The sequence below is a fragment of the Panicum hallii genome, chromosome 5 (genome assembly GCF_002211085.1).
Source record: "Panicum hallii strain FIL2 chromosome 5, PHallii_v3.1, whole genome shotgun sequence".
Classification (NCBI taxonomy): Eukaryota; Viridiplantae; Streptophyta; class Magnoliopsida; order Poales; family Poaceae; genus Panicum; species Panicum hallii.
In genome coordinates this window covers 14613163-14639310 of record NC_038046.1, presented here as the reverse complement: position 1 = coordinate 14639310, position 26148 = coordinate 14613163, and the positions used below count along the sequence as shown (strand labels likewise).

At 46.5% G+C, this 26148-nt stretch overlaps 5 protein-coding genes and 1 non-coding gene across 6 annotated transcripts; 3 read left to right on the top strand and 3 right to left on the bottom strand.

Moving 5' to 3' along the window:
* The first annotated feature begins 849 nt into the window (after positions 1-849).
* LOC112894714 lies at positions 850-1740 on the top strand. The gene has a single exon (XM_025962508.1). It carries the CDS (start codon positions 1194-1196, stop codon positions 1494-1496), a length of 303 nt encoding a protein of 100 aa, XP_025818293.1. The 5' UTR covers positions 850-1193; the 3' UTR covers positions 1497-1740.
* Positions 1741-2198: 458 nt separating this feature from the next.
* On the top strand, positions 2199-6594 carry LOC112893685 (aspartic proteinase oryzasin-1-like). The gene is made up of 14 exons (XM_025961143.1): positions 2199-2536; positions 2615-3138; positions 3245-3305; positions 3680-3774; positions 3866-3978; positions 4314-4482; positions 4577-4616; positions 4710-4774; positions 4931-5044; positions 5184-5248; positions 5372-5513; positions 5595-5711; positions 5783-5871; positions 6025-6594. The coding sequence occupies exons 2-14, from the start codon at positions 2647-2649 to the stop codon at positions 6107-6109; spliced, it is 1647 nt and encodes a 548-aa protein (XP_025816928.1). The 5' UTR covers positions 2199-2536; positions 2615-2646; the 3' UTR covers positions 6110-6594.
* Positions 6595-8356: 1762 nt separating this feature from the next.
* Positions 8357-9091, bottom strand: LOC112892459. The gene has a single exon (XM_025959617.1). It carries the CDS (start codon positions 9089-9091, stop codon positions 8357-8359), a length of 735 nt encoding a protein of 244 aa, XP_025815402.1.
* Positions 9092-13678: 4587 nt separating this feature from the next.
* On the bottom strand, positions 13679-13751 carry TRNAR-CCU. Its single transcript has one exon. It is a non-coding gene; the product is annotated as a tRNA-Arg (tRNA).
* Positions 13752-15289: 1538 nt separating this feature from the next.
* LOC112891485 (50S ribosomal protein L31) lies at positions 15290-16145 on the bottom strand. The gene is made up of 2 exons (XM_025958368.1): positions 15967-16145; positions 15290-15858 (listed from the first exon to the last, which is right to left on the bottom strand). The coding sequence occupies exons 1-2, from the start codon at positions 16054-16056 to the stop codon at positions 15556-15558; spliced, it is 393 nt and encodes a 130-aa protein (XP_025814153.1). The 5' UTR covers positions 16057-16145; the 3' UTR covers positions 15290-15555.
* Positions 16146-18121: 1976 nt separating this feature from the next.
* LOC112894503 (glucose-1-phosphate adenylyltransferase large subunit 1, chloroplastic/amyloplastic-like) lies at positions 18122-23133 on the top strand. The gene is made up of 16 exons (XM_025962238.1): positions 18122-18184; positions 18712-18939; positions 19463-19585; positions 19897-20067; positions 20292-20381; positions 20474-20560; positions 20644-20699; positions 20805-20898; positions 21051-21163; positions 21232-21304; positions 21479-21559; positions 21736-21822; positions 21901-22005; positions 22388-22494; positions 22594-22654; positions 22743-23133. The coding sequence occupies exons 2-16, from the start codon at positions 18736-18738 to the stop codon at positions 22842-22844; spliced, it is 1554 nt and encodes a 517-aa protein (XP_025818023.1). The 5' UTR covers positions 18122-18184; positions 18712-18735; the 3' UTR covers positions 22845-23133.
* Positions 23134-26148: the final 3015 nt, after the last annotated feature.

Here is a 26148-nt window from a genome sequence, read left to right as displayed (position 1 = left end):
CGTCCTTCCATTTTTTTAGTGCAAAAGCATTAAAACAAATTGCCTGGGCACCCTCGTTGCATGAAAGGCGACAACGCTAGTGCAGTTTGGTTTTCTCCGGACTCAAAAATCATTTATATAATCCTAAAACATCAATTGTATCATTTTCAAATTTAGATTTACCGCACTTTTCTGTAAAATAAACTCGGTTTTGAGACCATGTGTTTGTATCTATTTTTCTTTTCTTTTCTTTTTTATACTAGTGGAATTTAATTGTATGCTATCGAGAGAAGAATTTCCGTGCGAACCTGTGAGTCTAGATGCCTGGCCGTTACGATGTCCTATAGCCGTCTGATCATGAGGTACATGCTTGCCTTGTAGAAATAAATTGCACATATAAAAGGAAAGAAAGCACAACTTCCGTCTTATGATGACATAGTTCATGACCTGTGTGAGATAGGCAAGGCCAGGTCCAACTATGTTCAATGGCCGTCTAATCATGAGCTGTGTGCTCTTCTAGAAGCAAATCGCAAACATGAAAGGAAAGAAAAGGCGTCTATCTGGTCTGTACCCACATAGACAACCTACTGTTAGCAGCAGCCCTGCTTTGCCCTGCCATCAGAGTCAAACGCTTCGCGAGTAGCCTCGCGTCAGAGATGACGAACCGATCAACCAAACCGCGCGGCGAAATCTGACGATCGAGAACAGCGGTTCGATTATAAATAAGCTCGAGGAAACGGCTGCTAATCATCCAAAATCTTCTAGCCCCCTTCCCCAAGCTATCGTGTCTGTATTGTTAACCGTCAGCACGGCTCCCGCTTCGGATCAGAAGCTTCCGTTCAACCGCCTCTCGGCCTGCAGACCTACCTGACTGCAGACCAAGGCGCGGTTTGACTTTGAATCGTCAAGTCTTGGGCTCCTATCGCGAGTTGCGACTAGTATTCTGTTCCGTCCCCATCGATGCAGTGGCGCAGCATGCTAGTAGTGGTTACGGCACCTGCGAATTGGGGGAAATCCGAGTGAAGGCGCGCGCCACGGCAGGCGATGGCGTCGTCAACCCTGCCAACCGCGTGGCGTCGCAGCTTTAAAAGGCTTTGCGGGGGAAGAGCCGGAGGCCGTGCACTTGCGGTTGCAGTCGCAGAGAGCTGAGAAGCGGACAGGAAAGGCAGGCGCTCAGTTGGCAGCTTGAGATCGACCGGGTCGTTTTGAGTCGGATGGCGGGCGGGAGCGCGAGCAAGGTGCGGGAGTGGATGCGGAAGCGCATGGCGCCGAGGAGGAAGGCGGCCGGCATCGGCGACAGCGGTAGCAGCGGCGATCATCAGTCTGCGCCGGCGTCGCCGGGGCGGAAGCTCCTGGCGGGCGCGGTCCCGTCGGCGCTGCGGTGGAGGAAGCCACGCGGGAACGCGCTGGCGGCGCTGTTCCGGTGGGCGACGTACCACCTGCTGTGGCTGGTGGAGTCCGTCGTGGTGGTGGCGCAGCTGGTGTTCTTCTTCGTGCGCTTCGGGTTCAGGCTCTGAAAAAAAAAAGCTCTGCCTGAGTCGCGCAGTACCGGGATTTGGGGTCGCCAACGGATCCCGCGATTCTTTCGTTTTTCTCTTGTTTGTTTTTCTGTTCACCACTTCTCGGTGGCTCTTTCGGTTTCCATCACCGCAAGCTGTAGATAACTTGTTCTTGTGTTTTGGAGAATGTGTAAATTGCTCCTGTAATTGTCTTCACAAGGAAGGTTTTTTTTTCCAATTCCATTGAAAATGTCCTTGCTTATGCTGTGCTACTCGTCTCAGGATGACAATTGCAGACGTCAAGTTTTGCCTTTCGGTCAGATGGAACCGTCTTGCTGTAGTCTGCATTTCACGCAAACGGGGGCAATTTGCTTTGCGGAAATGACTCGGTCCCCCAAGCCTGTCAGCAAGCGCAATCGTCCTTTACTTATTCAGCAACTTCACAAATCTGCCTAACTTAACGGATTTCTCTCCGGTTCGTCCAGTCAAACCTACGCGCCCAATTCCCTGCACGGCTGCACCCCGGGCCCTGCTTCCTTCCTGTGCACTTGTTCAGTCAAAACGATCACGAGAGCTTTTTTTTTCTTTTTTGCTAAGATCACGAGAGCTTGGTGTGCACTTGGCATCCGCGAGGCCCCTGTTCTTGCACGATTGCTACTTGCCTGCGAGCACTAGCGTAGCTAGGCATTGCCGCATTAGACATCCGGTAGGCTGTCGTACCGCCGTGCCCCCAAAGGCTTCCCTGCTCGCCACTCTCTCAGGCTAGGCTTGATCGACCTCCCCAACCAGCCATGGCGGCGTTATGACGCCACAACTCCTGCCATTTGTGCGGGGGGCGAATCGTTGATCTTCCAAGGCACCGCACCGGATGCCCTGGTCCGAAAATGTAACGTGCCGCCAACCTGCTTGCTCGCAACCCCAAATGCAGGGGATCGTACTGCTACGACGTCGTCGTGCTCCCGTCCTCCGCCTATAAAGTGCTCGAACGCCGCCGCCAACTCTCGGGCTTCCCCTCTGCTACCTCCTCGACGATCCATCGCCCCTGGCAGGCCAAGCGGGTGAGTGTTCTCCTCGCTTTTCGCTCTTGATGAGCAAGCTCTAAACTAAAACTGGGCAAATGAACCCTGTCCATGCAGTGCATGCCTTGCAGTTCTGCTAGTTTGTCAGGATGATGGGGCATCGAGCATGGGGGGCGATCTGCATCCTTCTCTCTGTGCTCTCTGCGTCGACGGTGCTCGCATCATCGAACACCGATGGCCTAATCCGTATCCGGCTGAAGAAGAGGTCGATAATGGAGAGCATCTACGGCGAGCTTCTGCCCAAGACCAGCACGCTGGAGAGCCAAGCCGCGGCAGCGAGAGAGGTCGGTGATCCGGTGCGGGCAGCCATCGCGCAAGCTCGTGAGCGGGAGCACCAGATGCTAGTAGAGGCTGCGGCATTGGAGCGGAGACGCCAGTACTACTGGAGTTACGGCGGAGGCAGGGGGAACGGTAGCAGTTTGCGTGGCGGCGTTCAGTCCGAACTTGTTCCGCTGAAGAACTTCTTGAACGCCCAGTACTTTGGGCAGATTGGGGTTGGCTGCCCGCCACAGAACTTCACTGTCGTCTTCGACACCGGGAGCGCCAACCTTTGGGTCCCTTCCGCCAAGTGTTATTTCTCGGTATGAATGGCGTATGCTTTTGTTTTGGTGGTGTTCTTGCTTTCATTCTGAATGGTTGTTATAATTGGGGGCAATTTGTTACTGACTTTGGTTGCTCTGGAAACAGCTTGCATGTTTCTTCCATCCCAAGTATGAATCAAGTCTGTCCAGCACTTACAGACCGAATGGTATGGTACTCTATTCAACCACCTTCGCCGTGATTATGAAATACTTCCCTCGGGCGCAATTTCTTTTGGCTCAGTCTATAAATGAAACTTTGGCCACTGATTTCTTACAGTGTGTATCATTCATAGCTTCAAAACAATTATAGCGTGATCATATTTTAAAATATAAATAGCTGCATAATTTGTAAATAGTAAAAATACATATAACTCCACGATATTTTGGTCGAAGTATCCAGATTTGCTTTTCCAAAATTAGATAAACTTTTTATTTTTTTTAACAGAGGTAGTAATATTACCATTGCCTTTTTATTTAACCTGCCGTAACATTACCATTGCTGCTGGTCTGAGCTAGCTCTACATTTCTTTGCGGTATTCAGGAACACCGGCTTCTATTCACTACGGAACAGGAGCAATTGCTGGTTTTTACAGCCAAGATCAGGTCACGGTTGGCAATCTAGTAGTTCAAAATCAGGTGCTTCATTTCCCATGTTGTTATGTATGGACATCATCTCACGTTTGAAATATACAGCACTGATTTTACTGAACTCAATTGTACCACCCAGGAATTCATCGAAGCTACTCATGAGCCTGGTTTCACCTTTTTATTAGCAAAATTTGATGGCATCCTAGGGCTAGGATTTCAGGAAATTTCAGTTGAAGGTTCGGTCCCAGTATGGTATGATAGTTGCTGTAGTTGTTGAGTTTGTACTAGTTTTTCTGTACCTTCTGATTATCTTTTTTTATATTTTGTCGAATGTAAAAAAACAGTTTAGCCACAATTAACTGACTAATACATTGGAGATTTAATTTTAATTCTGCTTTCATGATTACGGTATTAATAACATTTTTTCCAAACAAATATTTGTACTCAGTAGCTGTTCCGATGAAACAATATGTTGTTCATCGAAGACTCCATCATGAAGTTTGTCCTATAGTTTGTAACTGAATATTTCTTGCAGTAAATTGTTTTCTACGTAATTTGTGGCAATTGCATCTGTAATGTCCAATCAGGTACAACATGGTGAGCCAAAGACTGGTGGAAGAACCTGTTTTCTCCTTCTGGTTAAACCGAAACCCAATCGAAGGGGACGGAGGTGAAATTGTGTTTGGAGGTGCTGATCCCCAACATTACAAAGGCGACCATACATACACCAGAGTTACTCGGAAAGGTTATTGGCAGGTTGGCCTCTTTAATTTGTTTTGGCTGGGCCTGCTATTCTCAACTACACTAAAATTTCCTCAAAGTTTACTTATTCTGCTGTTGATATTTGCAGTTTGAAATGGGTGACTTCCTTATTGGTGGGAAGAGCACTGGTAATGTGCTAAGCTTATTTGCTGTTCCAACCACAAGATATGCTCATGGTTGCAGCAATTTGTTTCTCTGATAAATAATGTACGTCATGGTAGGAATTTGTGTGGATGGTTGTGCGGCCATTGCGGATTCAGGGACTTCGTTGATTGCTGGTCCTCTGGTAAGCAATACGTAGCGTTCCATATGTTTCATCCTAATAATGCCTCTGAAAATGAGCCTATATGATGTCTATTCCGATCACAACAAGATGAATCAAAACTAGCGCTGAAATACTGCCACATAAGGGATTTCGATTTGAGTCGTAGGTGCTATGCAGGTTGCCATTGCCCAGATTCATGAACAAATTGGAGCTGCTGGAGTGGTGAACCATGAGTGCAAACAAGTTGTTGCTGGGTATGGGCAACAGATGCTAGAGCTGCTGAAAGCTCAGGTTTAATCTCTGCTTGAGACTTTTTGAAGTTCTTGGCATCTACTAGTTTTACTTTCTTTGCTAGAGAAATGGATATACTCTTCTGGCTGAATAAGTCACATAAGTAACTCAACATATCTGAATATCTGATCAACTGCAGACACCACCAGCCCAAGTATGTTCCAAGATTGGGCTTTGCACATTCGATGGAAAACATGGAGTCAGGTTCGTGAAATCATTGGCAACCTACCCTGGCTGCATTTCTGAAGTCTAGGTTTCCAACAAACTCTTCCCTTTTTTGTGGTTGCATTACACATGATCTGATGCCCTCCTTCTGTATACATGCAGCGCTGGTATTGAGAGTGAAGCAGGATCTGTAGATGGCATGTCTGATGCTATATGCAATGCATGTGAGATGATAGTCTTCTGGATGCAAAGCGAGCTCAACCTGAACAAGACCAACGAGGGCACGCTGGAGTATGTCGACAGGGTGAGAGTCGATCTCGAGTCACTAATTCGTTTTGTTTTGGAACATCAGACATGTCTAACAAGAAGGTGAGCTGATCGGCAGCTCTGCGGCAACATGCCTGATCCTGTGGGATCACATGTGGATTGCAGACGCGTCCACTCCCTACAAACTGTAGCGTTCAGCATCGGTGGAAGAGCGTTTGAGCTCCGGCCTGAGCAGGTGATTAACCTACCTGATTCATTTCAAAAATTCCCCAACGAATTTGATACGATCTTCCTGTTGTCGAGCAGTACATTCTCAAGGTAGGCGAAGGATTCATGGCACACTGCATAAGCGGGTTCACGGCTCTGGACATTCCCCCTCCAATAGGCCCTCTCTGGTAAGATCGATAGACCGGTGAATACAATTTACCTGGAAGAAGTGAATCTTGGACATTCCCTGCAGATCATGATCTGTCCACACTCCTTTTACGGTTTACTTTTGGCGGATGTGATCCACTGATCCCTGAATCCTATTCGTGAAACTGATGCAGGATACTGGGTGACGTCTTCATGGGAGCCTACCACACCATCTTCGACTACGGCAAAATGAGGGTCGGGTTCGCGGATTCCGCATGACACGAGCATTTCACTACAGTAGTCTCTGATGATGGAGTGAAGTATGAAATTTGGTTACTAACATGGCTCAAGAAAAACTCTGCATTGTGTACCATTAGATGTTACTACGCAATGCAGAGTTTTTATAGAGTGCACCCAGTAGAAATGTGTATCTTTTGCATCAAGAAGAAATAAAGGACACATACACAACTTCCATTAATTCTTAGTTGTGGCCATGTAAAGCGAGTAGCGGAACAAAACAACACAGAAGATTAGGTCTTAGTTTTTTCTTTATCTCTCGTACCAAAACAAAAACCAGATGTTCATTGGGCACCTCCTATCTCCTGCCATTCCGTCCGGATATCATAAGCAATGCAAGGAGTGGCGAACATCAGCAACATTTTCATTGACGTGCATCGATTGCCATCGCTCTGCTGACGAGGAGGCATCCGATCGCCATCATAGGGAAGACCTAACTAACATCACGCATGAGGCCAGAGAACCGGTTGCTAGTGTGGATTCTTCTGGAGCATAAATCAATCAAAGCGGGGGGACTGGTTAAAGCAGCTCCCCCGGCTGAACAAAGTGGCACTCCAAAAGCTATTTTTTGTTGGCATCATCCTGCTCCCACTGGCGCCCGAAATCTGCGAGGAAACGCTTTTGCTGGGCCAGGATGCAGGACTCAGAAACCCACAGGCCGCCTTCTACCGCACGGGAAGAATCATCGCATCATGGAAATGGGTGTGTACATGTACAAATAGAAAATCTAAGTTTGTTGGCAGTGGCACAAGTGGATAACTAGATACTAATAATGTCGGTAGTGGCGAGAGTTGTATATAATAACAAAAAGGTAAAGGAATGGTACAAGGAAGAACACTTAAATTCGGTGATTTTATACAGCCCCTACAGTTAGTAGTAACCAAAGTCCAAAGATCAAACGTCAGGCTACCACCCACATCGGGCACCCGTGTGGCCCCGCCCCGGGCGTCCGGCCCTGCAGGGGTCCGGCCCGGGCCAACAGCACCAACAGTGCGAGCCGTGCACGGGCACGCACGCGGGGCAGTCAGTCAGTCACGCACGCACGCACGCCGGCTCGTCGTCGCGCGCACTCCACGCAAAGCCCGGCCACAGCCATGTCAAGCTCAAGCCAGCCTCTCTCTCCCTGAGCAGCTGAGCCGCTGCAGGGACCGCAAAGGCGAGACGACACGCCGGTGAGGTGAGAAGGATTTGTTTACGCGCACCGTGTGCCCCGCTGTCGCGCTGCTGCGCAGGTAGTGTACGCGCGTGCGTGCGTTCTGGAAATGAGAGAGGAGGAGTGGAGAAAAAAATTGGCGCTCCGCCCGTGTCCTGCCAGTCCTAATAAGAAAAACAAATCTTTTAGCAGGCCGGGGAAGAAGAGAACGGTCATGTCAGTGCCTCCTCGCCCCTGCACGGCGACAGCACGAGCACTGCGTGCGTTGCATCGAATCGAACCGGTGCGGGAGGCGAGAGCCCGCGACGTGCTCGTGCGCCCCGGGCCGGGGGCCGGGGGGCCGCGGAGGCGCGCACGCCATCGCTGGTCTTGCCGAAACGATGCGCGGATGCCGGCCGCCCCTGCCGGCACTCGCACTACCACCCTCTGCGCTGCTCTCTCTAGCGAGTCCAGGCGCTCTACCGTCTCTGGCTCGCTGCCGATCGGGTGCAATATAGCTGTGCTCGACTTGAGCCGTCTAATCCGTCGTGTCCCCGTCCCCGGGCGACGAGACGAACCGCGAACCTGATGATAGCTGCTAAACGTGTTGCTTAAATACGACACCAACTCTTGTCGTCGCCGTGCTCGAATAGGCCGTGTCGCGCAGTTCGCGTCGATCTGGATCGGTTCCATGTTCCAGTCGTCACTGGATGGTCTGATCTTGTACATTGAGATGCACGTACGTCGTACAGGCGATTGAGAAATACCTACGGATGATGGTGAAGAACGCCCAGGAGGAGGAGCGGCGGCCGCTATCATCAGACTCGGGAGCATCCATCCAACAGTAAAGAACAGACGGAAAACGGATTCCAGATACGGTGGGGAGCGAGGGACGAGAGGCAAAAGGCAAAACTTGTTCACTAAACAAAGGCGCCAGCGCGATTTCTTTACAACACACTGGTTTTGGTTTTGGCTGCTGGCCCCTGTTCCCCTCAATCCTTTCATACTCTCCCCTTATTGCAGTTGCATACTTGCATTGCAGCAGACTTTGGTGTTTTTTTCCTTCTTCCCTGCTGCGTTTACTAGGCCGCTGATGATCACTTCACCGCCACCACGGGTCCGGCGGCCACCGGCGCGCCTTTCTTCCCGGCGGCGGTGGCGGCGGAGGCGGCGGACTCCTCGCGCAGGAAGTCCTGCTGCTGCTTCAGGATGAACGCATCGATCCAAAGCTGGAACGCCTCTGGGTCGTGCATCGCCCACTCCACCTGCGCCGCCTCAGCCTCAGCCTCCGCCTGCTGCTGCTGCCGCCCGTTCTCCGACTCCCGCCGCCGCAGCTCCGGAGCCGCGGCCCGCACCCTGCCCGACTCGCCGCCGCTGGCCTTCTCCGACCTGCTCCGCCGCGGGGGCTTGGCGCGCACCGTCGTCACGTGCACCGCCTTCTTGTCCACGAACACCTCCTCCTCCCCCGCCTCGGTGGTCGGCGACGGCGGCGGCACCAGCTGCGCGCCCGGGAACGGGAGGTACCGGTCCTGCGCGTCGGCCTCGGAGGGCCACCACCGGCTGAAGAAGGCCCCGGGCGAGAACGAGGGGGCCTCGTCGTCGCGGCGGAAGTGCGCGAAGAGGACGATCACGATGGCGTTGCCGACCAGGAAGAGGTACTGCTGGGCCGAGAGGGAGGCGGCGACGCGGAGGACGGCGGACGCCGACGCGGCGGCGCACGGGAGTTGCAGGAAGCAGCCGTAGACGCCCACGGCCAGGACCAGGAGCTTCGCCGCCCGCACGACGCGCCACGCCAGGCGGGGCGCCGCGCCCCCGGCGTCGGAGGAGGCCATTGATCGCGCCCGGCCCTTTCGGCGGTGGGGCTCGGGGAGTTCGAGCTCTGCGCAGGGCTATCCTGCGTGAGCCTGCCAGTGGGTTTAGCGGAGTGTGAGGTGGTGGCTGCTGGGGGCAGTGCCGGCTCGCTTATATGGAGAGGAGTCATGTGGAGTTCGCCCCATCATTGGTTTGGGGTGGCTGTGAATTGATGCCAGGTGACGTTCAAGAAAATCCTTGGAGCGTTCAGTGCTTGCATCTTATTTGGCTTACCAGCAGTAAGATAGTGGGAGATGATGTCGCGCACCGATCTTTTTAGCTGTGCCGTAACGCATCGTGAGCTACGATCCACGGAGTGCCGCGGGCAAGCTAGCCTGGCGGAGAAAAGCAAGAGACGGTAACGGAAGCGGTGGGGCTAAGCGCGGTACAGACGTATGTATGTATGTATCCAGGCAGATATTTATTGCACGCCAACGTTAGATATCAGGTAGTCTTTCGTATCCAAGAGGAGCCGCGTAACGTTTAAATGCCAACTAAAAGAGTGCCAAACCCCTCGTCACAGCCTCTAGACCGATACGATAGCGGGATAAAGCAACGATGTGTGTGGGGATAAGAGAGGAGGGACACCTTCGTACCATGGTTATCCTCACCGAAGAGTAACCTGGACAATTTATGACGCGTTGGACAACGGTCGGTAATGCCCAGATTACGGACGGCGTCATGCAACGTCGCATGATGGCTTTCCTGGAAGTTCAGGAAAAACTTTACGATGGTTTCTTCATTTCAACTCTTGCGTCTTCTTAGTAGTAAGATAATGGAGGGCGATGTTACGTAGCATCGCATGATGGGTTTTGCCCAAGGTAGGAGGCAAGGGGGTCTTACGCAATTTCACCGGGTAGTACTTCCTTGCAGAGAAAAATCATCCACCGGCAGATTTCAACGGTGCGCTTCAGCCTCAGGCCTGAGCAGATTCAGGCAACATAAGAAATTTTAACACTAGCATCGAGTTCAACCTTCGACTGCGACCAACGACGGTGCAGCTTTAATTTCGAGAATGTTCGCTTTGGAGATCCGGGTGGACCAACCGAAAACGACCTCGATCCTGCTCCGATCCTACGAGACCGTCCGCAAGATTGGGAGCGTGTTCTCATTTCTCGAAGAACTGTTCGTGTGATGGGCCAGGGACAATGTCTTTGGGTTGTTGAAACTTATAAGTGGTTTCCGAATAAATCCTAGACATCTTTTCCGCTTTCGGTCCATTCGTTTGCTCATCGTCACTTTTAATTTGCACTCCACTTACCAAATCGCCAGGCAAGCCCTCGCGCGCACTTCTGCCGCATCCTTGCGTCCACACCTGTCTTAACTAGGATGCAGTACTGATAATTCTAGGTACAATGTAGTGTAAACTTAAGCCAGTGAAATCGGCCTGCTCTTGACATGGTAGTATCCATCAGTTCGTTCGCTCGCTCACAGGTCGCAACCAGGCACCACAATGATTGAATTGAATTCAGCCACCAGCTACTTGTGATTACAAGTAGACTCATTTTTTCACAAAAGAAAAAGAAACATTAGTAGTAGCCTCTGGCCTTTATCCGGAACTAGTAAGGACGGATCATCATGCCGAAATGTTTCTTTTCAGGTGAGGAGCCCAAGGAAAGCGAGCGAAAAGCCCCCTCGCGGCCACATGCAGCTGCTTGGGGAGCATGGGCAGTTCGGCACTCGGCAGAGCAGGGAGCACCACACGCACCTGCACGAGCACCTCCTGAACCGGACCGAACACCACCCACCACTGACCGCTTCCTCCCTCCGTAGGGCTACTAGAAGGTAGCCCCTGCCTGCGGTGCCCGCGCGTCACGTCCGGAGACTTGAACACGGCGCGCGCGCTGCGGCCGCCTGTGGGATGCGGCTGTGCCGAGGGGGAGCCCCCTGGCCTGGCCGGCTGGCCCCCTCTCGGCCTCTCGCTCGTCCGTCACAAGGTTTGGTGGAGCTGAGGGTGTGGTCACAGTCACGGCCTCTCGCATCAGAGATCACGTGGAGCGTGGCATGCAAACTACTCTGCTGCTCGGCTGCTCCTGTGCGGTGCCGCCAGCGTGGCGGGCGGGTCTTGAGACTTGAGAGGCCAGGCCACGCCGGCCGGGCCGGGGTCGCACGGCACGGCCACGGCCGTGGCTGCAGGGGACGAGACGGTTTTATGCAAGGCGCACGGATTCTCAGGTGCCGCTTCATGGGTCTGGCCTGTGATGGACTGACCAGGCCTCTGCCCTCTGCTCGCCGGCCTGGCCGGTGTCAGCGAGCCAGGCAGCAGCAGCAGCGGCAGAGGGCAGTGCCCTGCCCCTCTGCCCCTGCACGTTTGTGAATCTTGGTCGCGTGGAGATCCGCGCGCGATTCGAATCGATCCATCGCGAGACCGCCCGGACCGGGGGGCCGCGCTGCCTCGCTACATTGCACGGGGGGCATTCAGTTTCACGTTAAATTCAAACGCCTTAACGCCACTCCTCAAGTCTTGTAGTAGCGTGATTGATAGGTGTGCGCAGCGCAGGCACACCGCACACTCTGAGGAGAAGACTGCGGCGTGCAACCACTAATAACCCGGCCGACCGGCGACCGGGCCCGGCGGCGGCGGCTGCCGTTCGCGGCTCGGCGCAGGGAGGAAAGGAGAGCGGAGAGCCCCGGTCCCCGTGATGTGACAGTGACAACAACGTAAGATGACGGGGGGCCGTGGCAAGGGCGCGAGGCTTTCCTCTCCAGAGGGAAACGTGAGACGGGAAGCGCGCGCGTTCCCGCACGGCGCGCATGAGCGCCGGCTGGCCGCTTTTGGCCCGCGCGCCCTTACTTTTTAAGAGCGGGCGGGGCGGGTCGACTGGGCGAGACGGCGGGCGAGCACGAGCCGACGAGCGAGCGAAACCGAAACGGCGACGGGAAATCATGGGCGCAGGCGGTCGCTTCAGCTGGCGTGGAAGCGAGCGCCCGCGGCGCCCCCGCCGATAATCGCTGCGGTGGCGGGGCAGTACGGTCGCGTAGGGATCGATGCGGCGCAGGCGTGCAAGCCGGGCCGCGGGGTCCAAGGGAAGGAAGGGCGTTCGCTTGCTTCGGCGCTGATGTTTAGGAGCGAGGCAAGGCAAGGACGGTGCTCGAGGCCACCAAATCAGGGCGCTCCTTGTCGCCGTGCGGTCGCTTCGCTCGCTCCTCCTAGAAACCGGACGACGCAGTACTACCAGCACAGCAGATTACACAAGTCTGGCCTGGAACTTTGATCGAGATCACAGGATTTTGGATGGTCAGAGAGATGGGGTGGTCCTCGTCCTCGTTAGGCTTTTATCAGGGGATGGATGCTTTCTGCCTCTAGTACAGTAATCTGCGTTTTTTTTATGACCCAGGGATAGTCAAAGTCGGACGGTCAGACTATTCTTTTCTTCCGCTAGGACGAGTAGAGGACTGTAGGAGAAACATCGCCTGGCCTTTTCGCTCCAAAGAAAAGCAAAGGGCCCTCTTGATTTTTTTTTTCAACAAAGGTCCCTCTTGGTTCCACGGGTACTATACGCCGGTATGGTCTGACTAGTTTGACCGCGGAGGAGGAGAAAGCAATTGCCTGACTAGACTAGCTTAACTGTGAATGAGGAAAACAACGGGCCAATAGAGCTGGGCCCCAAGATTATATAGGTAATTAGTACATATAATTTTCTATTTGCATAATAAATCTTTGAAAGACCATCACAAATCTCGTGATCTGATAATAAGTCTTTGAAAGCCCATCACAAACCTCATAATGGTTATTGTTCTTAGTTTTTTTGTTACACTACTGTTATATGTTTTATGAGCTATACATATATTGCAAAGTAATTTTTATTATTCGTAAATTTTATAACTAAAAATTAGTTCAACGGGCTCTTATCTTTTTGCTTGCCCAAAGGCCCTTAAAATTATAATACCGACCCTGGTTAGACCTTATGATGTTTTATAGTTTGCAATATCATATGAAAAATATGACAAATTGGCAATGCATAATCATTCAACATTACTTCTATATATTATTGTTTGCTGCCTTAAGCGTTAGGCGTGTGCCTGCTTTGCAGGGGATCTTTGAAAACAACAAAAGCAAACCAACCATACTAAAACGCAAACGTGGTGGCGTTTAGTTATTGTCTCGTGATTACCCCTTTCCATAAGCGCCATCCGTTTGATCAAAGTTCGCTTTCTGCCTTTGACTCCAAAAGGAATGAAGACGCAGCTTTAGTCCGTCATGGATATGTAAACAGTAGTTTAATAATGGCTATGTGTACATAAGAACAAAGGTAATAAGGGGTCAATCAAAACGTTGTATGAGAAAGAGGTAAAGTTCTACAATTTCTACAATATGGATTATCGTCTTCTGGCCATTTTTTTTCTCTTTTTCGGGGAAAAAACTTTTTTTTTCCTCTCTGAGTAGGTTTTGTGATCTGCTCATCTGGTAAGAAAACACAGCTTCCGTAGGCAAATGAGATGTGGATTTGTTTTAAAAAAAATACGAAAGTAACGGAAAGCACGAGAGATGTAAACGATGGTTAAAAAAAATACTAGGGAGTAGGAGAGTTGTAAACGATGAAAATTGCAAGAGATAAAAAAATTACCGCGCCAGGTAGGGGTCGAACCTACGGCCTTCTGCTTAGGAAACAGACGCTCTATCCACTGAGCTACAGGCGCCTTGTCGGATGGTTCGATCTGTCATCGCATAAAGTATTTTCATGGAATCAAACGTCATGCCGGGGGCTTCACCGATCTCCGGTGCCATCCCGCTTCGAAGCTGTAACAGGAGCCGCACGAATGACATCCACGTCTCCTTCGCGACTCCCCACTTTCACCGTCCGCCGCCATCGATATTCCCTCCCTCCCGCGCGCCCGGAGACGCAGGCCACGGCGTGCGCGTCCCGGCCGCACAGCTGGCCGGCTGGCGGCGCTACAATAATTCGGGCAACCTAGAGCTGCCTAAGTTTAGAGGGCCGTATCTATGTTTTGCTGCCGGATGGGTGACGGATGGATGGATGGGTCGGCTTCGAGTGGTCTTGACTTTTGGGGCCTCGTGCTGAAACCAACTGGAGCCCTGCGGATCAGGATCTGTACTAGCAGTAGGAGGGCGACGCTCGCCGAGGACACGCACTTGTTTTCTTCAGGGGAGGGGGCAGTGTCAGTGCCAGTGACCAACACTTTGAGCGGGCGGTCAATTATCTTCTGGGCTTAAGGGCCGGACGCACAGTTGGGCCGTGCTCTTGTGCTACAGCTTCGTTGGACGGAACTAGTGTGGGCTCAGTCCATTTTCTGTTCGTCTTCGACATGGTTACGTGGGCCGCGTGTGAGTGGGGGCAAAATGCGACCCGAGAACTGTCGCCAAACCTATCTGCTTTCCGTATCTGGATAGTTACTTGGCTTCTAGATGCTATAAAGATTCATGCACGAGCTAGAGACCATCTGATTCCCTTCTCCTCTTCCGCCTCTCCGTCGTGCGCCGCCGCTGCCTCCATTGCTGCGCCTAGGTGGCCGCCCCTGCCCTGCGCGCTTCGCCGCCCTGCGCCGCCAGCCTCCCCCGCCGCCGCGCTACCCCCAGCTGCAGCCGCGTGCCGCGGCCACCTTCTGCTCCCCGGGCGCGCGCCGCCGCCGCCGTCGCAGGGCGAAGAAGAGGAGGAAGAATCTATTTCAAAGAAAATGCTGATCTACATTTTAAAAAATATTGAATTCATTTTTTAAATGCTGAAACAGATCGTGAAAAAATGTCGATGTTAGTATTTGTTTTTAAAATGTTGATTTGTGTTTCTGAAAAATGTTGAATCTGCTTTTTTCAAATGTTGATTTTTATTTTTGAAAATGTTGAATCTAATCTTTTAAAATGTTGGATTTAGATCTCTAATTTGGGCCTAATCTCTAATTTAGGTCTAGTGGGCTTTAAAGCTATATTGCTTAACCAGCTTCCACATGCTAAGGAGCCCCCCGAGAACTGCTTGCTTACCAGGCAAATTCAAGCTTACGGCTGAAACAGGGTGAAGAAAAGTAGAGGACTGAGAAACTTACTCTGCTGTCAAAAAAAGAAAAACTTACTCCAGCAAAAGGTAGGTTTGATCAAAGCGTATGTGGTCTATCTAGGTAGACTGGCAGGCTAACCCAAACACTAGCATAAAGAAATATCTGTTTCCTCAAGTTCAGGAACATTTGCTTGTGTGATGTCTGCTGGACTAGTCTGAAAATAACAATGCTGCTCGGGTCTAATGGCAATGGATATGATCATATGAGTACTAAGATTAGAGTGCACTGCACAAGCAAGACACTATCACATAGACACATACTGGTACGATTGCATTGCGAACATTAATCGAACACCTGGAGAGCATTGCAAACGACCAAGTCTCAAATTCCAATCAGGGGAGCATGGTAAACAGGACCCGTGACCACGCACCGGGGGATGAGGGCGGGAGGAAGAAGAAGAGGAGGAAGACGATGAACGGGGAGACGCCGTCGATCAGTTGTCCCCCTCGGGCTCGAACTCCGGGTCGCCGTCGGGGTGCATCTCCCTCCACTGGTCCTCGGGCCAGTACTCCTTGATGTGGCCCCACTTCTTGCGGAACTTCTCGATCTGGCTGTCCATCACCACCAGCGCCGAGGTGTCACCGACGTAGTACGGGTGGTTCCCGGACCACACGTCCACCGTGTACTCCGGCTTGGTGCCCCCCGTCACCAGCACCAGCTCGCCGTTGCAGTACACCTTCGCGTCCTCGTAGATCTGCGGGTGCAGCCCCTTCTTGCGCATCGAGCAGCGCATCCCCTGCATCGCCCCGCCCATGATTATTCGTTTCGGCTTCAGAATCAGTGGCAGCGCCGATGATTATTCGTGCGGGAATCGCGAAAGAGGAAGGGTCGCGCGCGCGCGTACCTGTGACGGGACAACGGAGCGGAGGGTGCGGGCGGTGGCCCTCGAGGCGGCGGGGATGGGGAGGAAGGAGGTGGAGAGGGAGAGCGTCATGGCGGATGGCCTTGCCTCGCGCGCAGCTCCGGACGGTCGCTTCGGCTGCTGTCTCTGTCCTTCCTCTTATCGCTTCGCTGATGTTATCCTCTGCCTACGCTTGGTTGGGCTCCAGATTCTTTCATCTAGTTTTGTGGTTTGCTATGGGCTACGTGGGAAATGCAACGGCCCATGGAAATTCCCAAGTATTTTTTTTTCGAGTCTCCTTCTAATTTATTTTCCTTTTTATCAGACTCTTTCCTGCTGATACAGGGTGAGTGGCAAGGCGTTTGCTCTCGAAATGTTTGGCAAAATTTTGCTCAAAAGTTGGAGCCATAATAATTCAATTTGCTTCTTTAAAGATAAAGACAAACTTATTTTCTGTATATTATTATCAAATTTTCTGTACAGGAAATTTCATTACCACATTTCTTTAAATATGCAGAGTAAGATCCGCCAGCAACCGAAACAATAGCATTCAAAATCCTCGTTCTACTCATTGCTCAGAGCATTGTCATAAATACTTTATATGTGTGTCGATTGTTACTGCCATTAAAATATTATGAGTGGCAAAATCTTTTGACATGAACTAAAATCTTCAGTTCGGCAATACTGGGTATGGTTAAAGATCTACACAAATCTTGGCCATTGTGGTCCATGAACCCTTTTGTATTATACCTGCCAAACTTTTGCCTCTGGTTCATGCTATAACCTGGTGGTAGGGTTGAGATCATGAGTTCAAGTTTTGAAGTTTCTTGAGTACATTTTTTGTTTTTAACTTCAAAAAACTCCATATGGTTGTAATGTAAGTTGTTTTAGAATTGTGCCTAAGGATTAAGAAAGGAGATTAGATGAACATGTTGCTGTTTATTTATATTGCATTGGGAGAGACTATTTATTTATTTATTTGTGAGAATGGTAGCATTTATTAAGAAGGGTGCACATAAGTTTTAGAATGCCTTACATTTAGAGTGAAGTTAAGAAGGGTAAAACAACCTACGTTTGCAATTGGAGGGAGTATCTGATATATTTTTTCTTGGGGGAGGGAAGGTAAGTCTAGAAAAGTGAGAATAAGAGGGAGAGCTATGCATCACATGTCCACAAAGGCAGTTTGGCATTTTTCTAAAAGCAATATTGAGCACTATTATTTATCTTTCATGAACGTTTGTGAAAGCTAGCTTACCAACATTCTTGCCAGCTCAGAAAAGTTTTTGTAAAAGGTTTCATGCGTACCGTGAGAATTGTTCCTGACAATTGCTTCCAACTCAAGCATCCTCAATTTGTTGTTTGCACGAAAATTAGTTTGCTTTGTTGTTCTTCTAGATGAAAGGAGTCTAAAACTATGAATGGGTTACAGAAAGATGCAACCACATTTGAGCATTTTGGAAGTACCATCTATGAATGTCTGTAGAGGGGAAAGCCACACGCCAAAGTTATTTGCTCAGAAACAGCTTCAACATACATTTGTCTGCCTTATGATGGCATCGCCACCCACCATCACTTCTCCATGTGTCTATTTATTTTTTTGCCCTTTCTGCTCACCAAAATTATTAAGCAGTTATAAACATAAGGCATACCAATTCACAAATCTGTAAATGCAGCCAGTAGATCATCTTTACACTCTATAGTTTATCTATTATTTGAAAATAGTCATGCACCAAAGGATATCATACACAATTCACCTATGCATCTTCATTAAATTGAAATTTTAAAAATAAAGTAGAAGCCAATGAGCATATTTTCCAAAAGAAATGTGTTACCTTGTGTTTATACCGAAGATCAAGGGCAAAATTGGAAAACTAATGATGGTCAGTTGCGTGAGCATTTAGGAGGTACTTGCAAGAAATGTGAACCCCATTTTGTTTCTATACGCGGACACGATGCCAAAGGCTTCCAGCTTTTTCATAGCACTTGCAAGAATTGTGAACTCCTTTTCGTTTCTGTTCGTGGAAGTAAGTACGTAACGCAAAAGGCATCCAACCTTTTTCACGGTTGTTAGTGCCTTCACACAATTCATTTCCGCTAGTGTGCCTTCCTACCACTCTTTATAAGCACATCGACAACAACACAATGAGCAGCAATTGGAGCCACAATAACACTTGGGGAGGCAAGTGTGATTTTGATCTCACAGCCATCTTCGTGTCCTATTGTAAGTATATAGTTCCTTGACATCTTTATTTGTTAGTATAATTCATATTTTGGAAGTGTCAGTGGAAAGATGGCGAGATGCTATATTTCTATCATCCATATACTCTGCAAATGCATCTGAGATTTGAAAGGTTGTTTTATGATAATTTTGATTGCTCATTCTTACCAATATAGAGTCCATGGTATATGCCTAGCTGCATTAAACATTCCAATTTTGATTTAGAATCATGTTAGTGGCATGCAATTTTGTCCGCAGGCATGGGGTGTTCTGTTTTGATTACTTTGCTTGAGGAGCATTCTTTATGACTTCGATTTTTAGGAAGTGGTAAATCTCATTTTGATCATTAGGTGTCATATTGTAGTGCAAGCACATATATATATATATATATATATATATCATATATATATATATATATATATATTGTAAGCATGATCGATGATAGCTGCAGAAGTTTTTTTTTTACTTCAGTTCATCATAAATGTTCCTTTGCTTTGAAAGAATTACCTACTCATCTATTTGAGTTGCAGGTGTGTGTAGGTGTTTGAGTAGATATGCAGTTTACACTAGCATTGGATGGGAACACAAGTCCACACTTGATAAGACGATCTAGTGAGGGTGGTGGGAGTGAGAGGTCAATGGAAAGATTAAATATTGGGGTCATCAACCAGGAGAAAGCTTTGAGAAATAGATGCTTCAATGGTGGAGCTGCTAGAACACAATGTGTTCTTACCTCTGATTCTTATCCTGAAACTCTTGTAAGTATCTAACTCAGTTGTTACTCATACATGGTGGTTTACTATAACTTTTTTATGGAAATTTACTATACTTTCTTTTTGAGTGAAGTTTGCTATACTTTTGTTTTTAGGGAAATTCACTATAATATTGTTGAATTGATTATAGTATAGATTTGCCAATTCGTCAATTCTATCTATGATTTCGCATTCATGGATGTTGATAAGATCCTTCCATTTAGTTTCAATAGGCTCATCATAATTATTTGAGATCCTAGCGAAAAAGGCTTCACTGCATTTAGAAAAAGGGAATTTATGGTTACTACTTGAATAACTTATGGGAATAAACCTTACAGCCGCTGAGTGACTATCACAAATCTTTGTTATGATATCTAATAATGGTTTCTAGTTCTCACTAAATATACAACTACAATTCTAAGACCAACATAATCTTTCCTGGATTGTTATTTAATGGGATGTATAAATGTACTATATGCACTTATTTAGGATTGATTTACATAATCTAACTCTCATCCCATACTTGCAGCATTTTCAAACACATTCCTCCAGAAAAAGTTATGCTGATGCAAACCGAGTGTCTGCTGTCATTTTGGGTGGAGGCACTGGAGCTCAGCTCTTTCCATTGACAAGCACAAGGGCTACGCCTGCTGTAAGATATAAAATTGAACATCAACCATTGATTACAATGTTATAGTATTGTACAACATTAGTGTTTGAATTTAATAGTAGTCTTATGTGAAATTTAGTGGATTCATCTTAATTTCAAGATACACTATCGAATCATCAAATTAACATACATAAGACAATAAATACATGTGAAAGTTATATTCTTCATTTTTTAGACTTTCAGCCAAATATTCTCAAAACCTTATGTTTTTGGTCCAAATGTTCTGAAAGCATTCAACTTTATCTCTTATGTAAATTGGTCTCCTTATTTTTTGTTCTTGTTGCATTACATAGGTCCCTCTTGGAGGATGTCACAGGCTAATTGATATCCCTATGAGCAACTGCTTCAATAGCGGTATAAATAAGATATTCGTGATGACTCAGTTCAACTCTGCTTCTCTTAACCGCCATATTCATCGTACATACCTTGGAGGCGGGATCAACTTTACTGATGGATCTGTACAGGTAATTTATCTCATATTGCTGATATGTGTAAGTGGGAATAACTTCGATAGAGGGAATAATGAAGAGATGGCAAGATTCTACTGTAGATCCATGGTTCAAAACATAGACTACTTTATGACAGATTGTCAACTATTCATGTCATAACTTTGCCTTGATGTTCTCTAGAATTGGAAAGTTACTGATTCCTATACATCAATTGTTAAGCTGATTGTTCTGACAAGCAGGTATTAGCAGCTACACAAATGCCTGAAGAGCCTGCTGGATGGTTCCAGGGAACAGCAGATGCTATCAGAAAATTTGTCTGGGTACTTGAGGTAGTTAATATTTTCTCTTCTCATGGTGGTCATTCTCTCATTCTTCTGCCATTCCAGTTTTTGGAATATTGAGTTCTTGTGTACTTATTCAGGATTATTATTATCATAAAGATATTGAGCACATTGTAATCTTGAGTGGCGATCAGCTTTATCGGATGAACTACATGGAACTTGTACAGGTACATTGTACTCTTGTTCCTTAAGTTTCATGTATGTACTGATTTTAGATTAATCAACTATTTTTGGCATGTATTATTTCCAGAAACATGTGGATGACAATGCTGACATCACTATATCATGTGCTCCTATTGATGAGAGGTAAATCAACTGTTGATCCTCCTAATTTATGATTATGTCATCTAGTCATCCAACACAACGTGAGCGTGATCTAATTCATTTCCTTTTTTTCTTTCCTTTGGTAAGTCGAGCTTCTAACTATGGACTAGTGAAGTTTGATTATACTGGGCGTGTACTTCAGTTTTTTGAGAAACCAAAGGGTGCTGATTTGGAGTCTATGGTTAGCAACTCTTTGAGTACTTCTTTTGTTTTCTTTCTTTCTTTGATGAACGCCTCTTTAAGTTTTTTCTATGGTCCAATTCTACTTAGCTTATTCAGAAATGATTAGATATTTTGATGCAGAAGCTAACACTAATGGTATTGTTGTTGCAGAGAGTTGATACCAACTTCCTTAGCTATGCTATAGCTGATACACAGAAATATCCCTACATAGCATCAATGGGTGTTTATGTCTTCAAAAGAGATGCACTTTTAAACCTTCTCAAGTAATCACTTTCCTTTGATATATTCTTGATGACATCCTAGTTTTCCTTCTAATAATGTTAATTCTTAGGTCAAAGTATTCTCAATTGCATGACTTTGGATCTGAAATCCTCCCAAGAGCTGTGCTAGAGCATAATGTGCAGGTAACTCTGATCTATTGCACTATGTGTATCGTGAAGTCTCACTTGGAAGAGTTGTTTTGTTTCTAGTTAGTAGGATTATTAAGTAGGATTGCAGTATAAATATCAAACCACATTAATGGATTCTCACCTCCATGCATCATACATACTTATGGTATATTGAACTAATTGTGTTAGGCATATATTTTCACGGGCTATTGGGAGGATGTTGGAACAATCAAATCATTCTTTGATGCAAATTTGGCCCTAACTGAGCAGGTATTCTTTCATTTGTGTACCGTGTATTGTATATATTGCACGGAACTTTGTGCAAGGAACATGTGTTAAGAGGCTTGTAACATGTTAATTTCATTCTGTTCTTCAATTAACTTATCATCTAATAGTTGGTGATTAGAATATGAACACAAATTCAGCTGATGTATTTCTTCCTTCAGCCTTCAAAGTTCGAATTCTATGATCCTAAAACACCTTTCTTCACTGCACCGCGGAACTTGCCTCCAACACAACTGGACAAGTGCAAGGTACAGATCCTGTGGAACAATTATTACCTCAGAGCAGGTCGTAGGAATATTTGAAGTTTGGATTTTTCTCCTCTGCAGATCAAAGATGCGTTTATCTCAGATGGCTGCTTGCTGAGTGAATGCAGTATCAAACACTCTGTTATTGGAGTTTGCTCACGTGTTAGCTCCAGATGTGAACTCATGGTATATGCTCTGTCGAGATGTATGCTCATGTTTTATACATTCTTTTGCATCAAGACTTTGATTTGAGCTAGTAGAATTATTGCATCTATATTTCAATATGCCATATCAACACGAGGGTTCACAAAATCATAGATAGGATTTGTGACCCTGTACAAGTTCATCAAAATATTGTTGGAGTTTTCTCATAACTTCCGAACTAATATCATGTTCGATTTATTTAGCATGTGAACACCTCAATTTTGGTGATTATTATACGCCAACCAATCCCATATTTTCAATAGTACGACAATTTACTGAATCCTGATCAGGACTTGATTGGTTTATTGTTACTTTCGAAAATTATTGTCAATTCATTTGTTTTTGCGCTTTCTAATAAATATAGGATACCATGATGATGGGTGCGGATATTTATGAAACTGAAGAAGAAACTGCAAAGCTACTATTAGCTGGAAAGGTCCCAATTGGTATAGGAGAGAACACAAAGATAAGGTGAGGATTTGGAACAATACTGCATTTATATGACTGCTACTAGTTCCAAAATATCACACTCACCAAGCCCTTATGGTATCTTCCTTTGATGATTTCCAGGAATTGCATCATCGACATGAATGCGAGGATCGGAAAGAATGTGGTGATTGCAAACAGTAAGGTGAGTAAGGTCACCAACGATACAGCAAAAAACTTGCGTGCTCATGTATCCAAGGTGTTGTGACCATGGCTTCCACTTTTTATGACAGGGTATCCAAGAGGCTGATCACCCAGAAGAGGGGTACTACATAAGGTTCGGAATTGTGTTGATCTTAAAGAATGCAACCATTAAGGATGGGTCGGTCATATAGATGGTGTGCGCCTACAAAGCAAGAGCTTACAATGCTATTATATTGATGGATTGTGTAACTATGGTGTGGGAAGTATTGGTTGCAAGAAAGTCGTCAACCATCCGTGTGCAAGATGCATATTGTGGCATGATGTTTCTTAGAACCTTGGTACTGCTAGTATATACTGCAATAAGCTGCACGGGAAGTTGCAGAAAACCTTGTATGAACCTTTGTATTTCTGTTATTACATGGTTTGGAACTCTATTGTCTATCATCATATTACTAAAATTTTACTGGTTTTGCTCATTTACGACTGCTTGTCAGTGCTACTCGGTGATCCATGTCCTAATTTTTTTGCCAAGTAAGATAGCATGCACCTGTGTTTGGTTTCGACACAAATATTGAATTTCAAGTGGTATTTGGCATGTCCTAAAAACATCTGCAGAATCAGATATTCCAACCCGAGTCGGACACCAACACCTACACCCGTGCAAAGGCTTTAGCCGTGTTTGGCGCCCTCATCGAGCGTTCTTCTTTTGCAGCTTGGTCGGCACATGCTTAGTCACGTGTACCTATTGTAAACCCTTATGTGATGTAGGAACATATTCCAATCCTTTTTTTTGCTTAGAACCTTAAATCAACTTGTGCTTACTGTAAAACACATTGATAATGAATATTGTTAATACTGGAATGAAATGGAAGATTGGCTTTAACTCTTAAGGTTCACGAAAGATACAACTATGGGTTATTCGTGTGCAACATATGGAGTCATGTGGAGCACTGCTAAAGTCAAGGATGTCAATCGTTTATACTACCGTCTACAAATATGCAATGCCTCTACAAGCAGTGGCAGTGGCAGACCTAGCCAAAATTTTTAGGTAAGGCAAATAGACTTATCCAAAAATAAAAACAAATGCCATACAAATATCATATTTGATGTTAGAATCATATAAGGTAGTAATTAAATGAATGATGCAAAAGATGAATCAAGATAGTAGTGGTAGCTCTCTCATGACCAAAAAAACTAATGTCAACACCATGTAATTCAACAAAATTATCAGAAGATAAAAAGAACTGCTTATCAATTGAAACATAGATCAATTTGTGAGTGGTAACTGAGCCACCATATATATATATATATATATATATAAATTTGGTGAAACAAGACCGATAGAGCACTGATGCTCATCTTCTTTAGGGCCTAAAGGCCTTGGCACCTTATTTTCTGATCCTTTATGGTTTGGATGGGACACATCAAAAAGTGAAAGTGCATTTGGCCCCCTAAGTGGATTTTGGTGTCAATGACATACAAAAATAAGGAGCTAATGAGTTTATCGAGTTATGGATAGGTTAGAATTCAATAAAATAAAAAAGAGCAAGAAAAGATGTCAAATTTGCTTAAAGGATGGTGTTGGACTTAAAAGAAGATTTTTAGTTATTTTATATTTTGAATTTGAGTTCAGGAAACACCGTACTATTAAGAGGGATGCGAATGGATAGCATGAAGGTGTCAAAATGCTTATTTGAGATGCTAACCATCAAGGAGAGACACAAAATCACACGCTTGTGCACCTAGTTTTCTGACTGTTTCAGTGTGTCGGAAGTTCCGATCCTAAGTTGGAAGTTTCGACACTTGTCAGAAGAAGCTGGATTCTTCCAACAAGGGATCCTCGGCTAGCTGTTTTTAATTGTTCGGAAGTTCCGACCCTGTGTCAGGGTCGGAAGTTCCAACAATCACTTAACCAATGCACTAACGGCTAGTTTTTGAGGTTTGGGTATTTATATCCCCTCAGCCCCCCTTTACTTGCTGCTGACCTGACCCGAGATAAACACTTTCAAGAGCATTTACTACTCCTCCCCAATCTCTTTTTGAGCTAATCCTTTAGTTGATTTGAGCTAGGGCTTGAGTGAGAGCAAGATTGAGGTGTGAGACTCAACCTTTTAAGTGAAAGGGTAGCCAAGTTCATCTCAAGAGCACTTGAAGCATCTTCATCCTTCGATTCACGTTTGTTACTCTTGAAGCTTGCTTCTAGACGGTTTGGTGTCGTCCGTGGAGCGTCCTCTCGTGTGTGAGCGTCCCGGGAAGTTTGTATTATCCTATCCTTTGTGGATTTCATAGTAAGTGACTCAATCCTTCTTTGTGGTTGATTGAGTGAGGTAAAGGGTTAGTAGAAGACCCGGCTCTTTGTGAGCTCCTCAACGGAGACGTAGCTTACTTAGTGGAAGTGAACTTCGAGAATAAATCTCTTATGTTTTGTGGTTATTGCATTCCAGTTCCTATTGACCTAAGTTTCTTTTGTGCCGATCTACGTACTCGAGTTGTTGTGCTTGCAAAGATCACCTGCAGTAGTCTTCTAGTATCATTATGCAACTTTTGATTCAGCTAGATTCTGCAGTTTCAAGTTTAATTTTGAATTTCATATAAGAATTTTAGTTTTGTCGGAAGTTCCGACCCATCGGAACTTCGTACAGTGTCGGAAGTTCCGACACATTTAATTGCTACGAAGAATTTTTTAGATTTTTCAGGTACGCCTATTCACCCTCCCCCTCGAGGCATCACAAGATCCTTTCAAAAAGTTAGTCGAGAAATTGATTAATCATATTTCAATATTGTCATTCCATATATTTATAGATTTTGCGTCTTAGCATGTCAGGTAACGTGTCGGGTGTGGTGCAGGACGCGCCGTGTTGATGCCACTTAAAGAGACCACACGTGAACCGCAAGCACACGGATTAGTTGTACCTTTTCTCACATATTATTCCCCATAAGATTTATTAATGCACAGAACAAATGATGTGGTTTAGCTATTTCAATAATTGTACTAATTGAAAAGAAAAAATGTGTATGAAATTGAAGTAATAAATTAAAACAAATTGGTCAAAGGCTAACAATGATGAACAAAGATAACTGGAACATCTTTCCAAGGATCCAAGATCCCTTGCATATGCTTTCACTACACAAACGATGATGATATAAGTGCTACTAAACGATTGGCATGTGCTCAATCTTTTCCTCCCGCATACTGTCACTACACAAGGATAATCAACCATCTTGCAACATGCACACTATAAGATATACGTAGAACTGTCAATGTGGAAATCCTAAGATCTTCCTGGACTTCAATCTACAGGAACGAGAGCTCAATCGGAGGGGGAATTGGGCTAGGACGATCAGCCCAATGGGTACTATCGGCGTCAAGGGAACAGGGTCCCAGCGCAAGTGGTTTGTGGAGTCGCTTGCCCGCCACACGAGGGAGCTCGAAGGACCTCGGGATACTACTACGAAAGGACCCAGGATGCTGGGCCACAGGGTAGGCCCGCCTGA

Excerpts from the sequence above, each read along its gene's own strand:
- LOC112892459 (XM_025959617.1), bottom strand. The coding sequence starts at position 9,091 with ATGGCCTCCTCCGACGCCGGGGGCGCGGCGCCCCGCCTGGCGTGGCGC.
- LOC112891485 (XM_025958368.1), bottom strand. The coding sequence starts at position 16,056 with ATGACGCTCTCCCTCTCCACCTCCTTCCTCCCCATCCCCGCCGCCTCG. Across the intron at positions 15,859-15,966 it reads GCTCCGTTGTCCCGTCACAG|GGGATGCGCTGCTCGATGCG; the intron begins GTACGCGCGCGC and ends GGGGCGATGCAG.
- LOC112894714 (XM_025962508.1), top strand. The coding sequence starts at position 1,194 with ATGGCGGGCGGGAGCGCGAGCAAGGTGCGGGAGTGGATGCGGAAGCGC.
- LOC112893685 (XM_025961143.1), top strand. The coding sequence starts at position 2,647 with ATGATGGGGCATCGAGCATGGGGGGCGATCTGCATCCTTCTCTCTGTG. Across the intron at positions 5,249-5,371 it reads GATGGAAAACATGGAGTCAG|CGCTGGTATTGAGAGTGAAG; the intron begins GTTCGTGAAATC and ends GTATACATGCAG. Across the intron at positions 5,872-6,024 it reads CCTCCAATAGGCCCTCTCTG|GATACTGGGTGACGTCTTCA; the intron begins GTAAGATCGATA and ends AAACTGATGCAG.
- LOC112894503 (XM_025962238.1), top strand. The coding sequence starts at position 18,736 with ATGCAGTTTACACTAGCATTGGATGGGAACACAAGTCCACACTTGATA. Across the intron at positions 20,068-20,291 it reads TTACTGATGGATCTGTACAG|GTATTAGCAGCTACACAAAT; the intron begins GTAATTTATCTC and ends TCTGACAAGCAG. Across the intron at positions 22,655-22,742 it reads TGGTGATTGCAAACAGTAAG|GGTATCCAAGAGGCTGATCA; the intron begins GTGAGTAAGGTC and ends TTTTTATGACAG.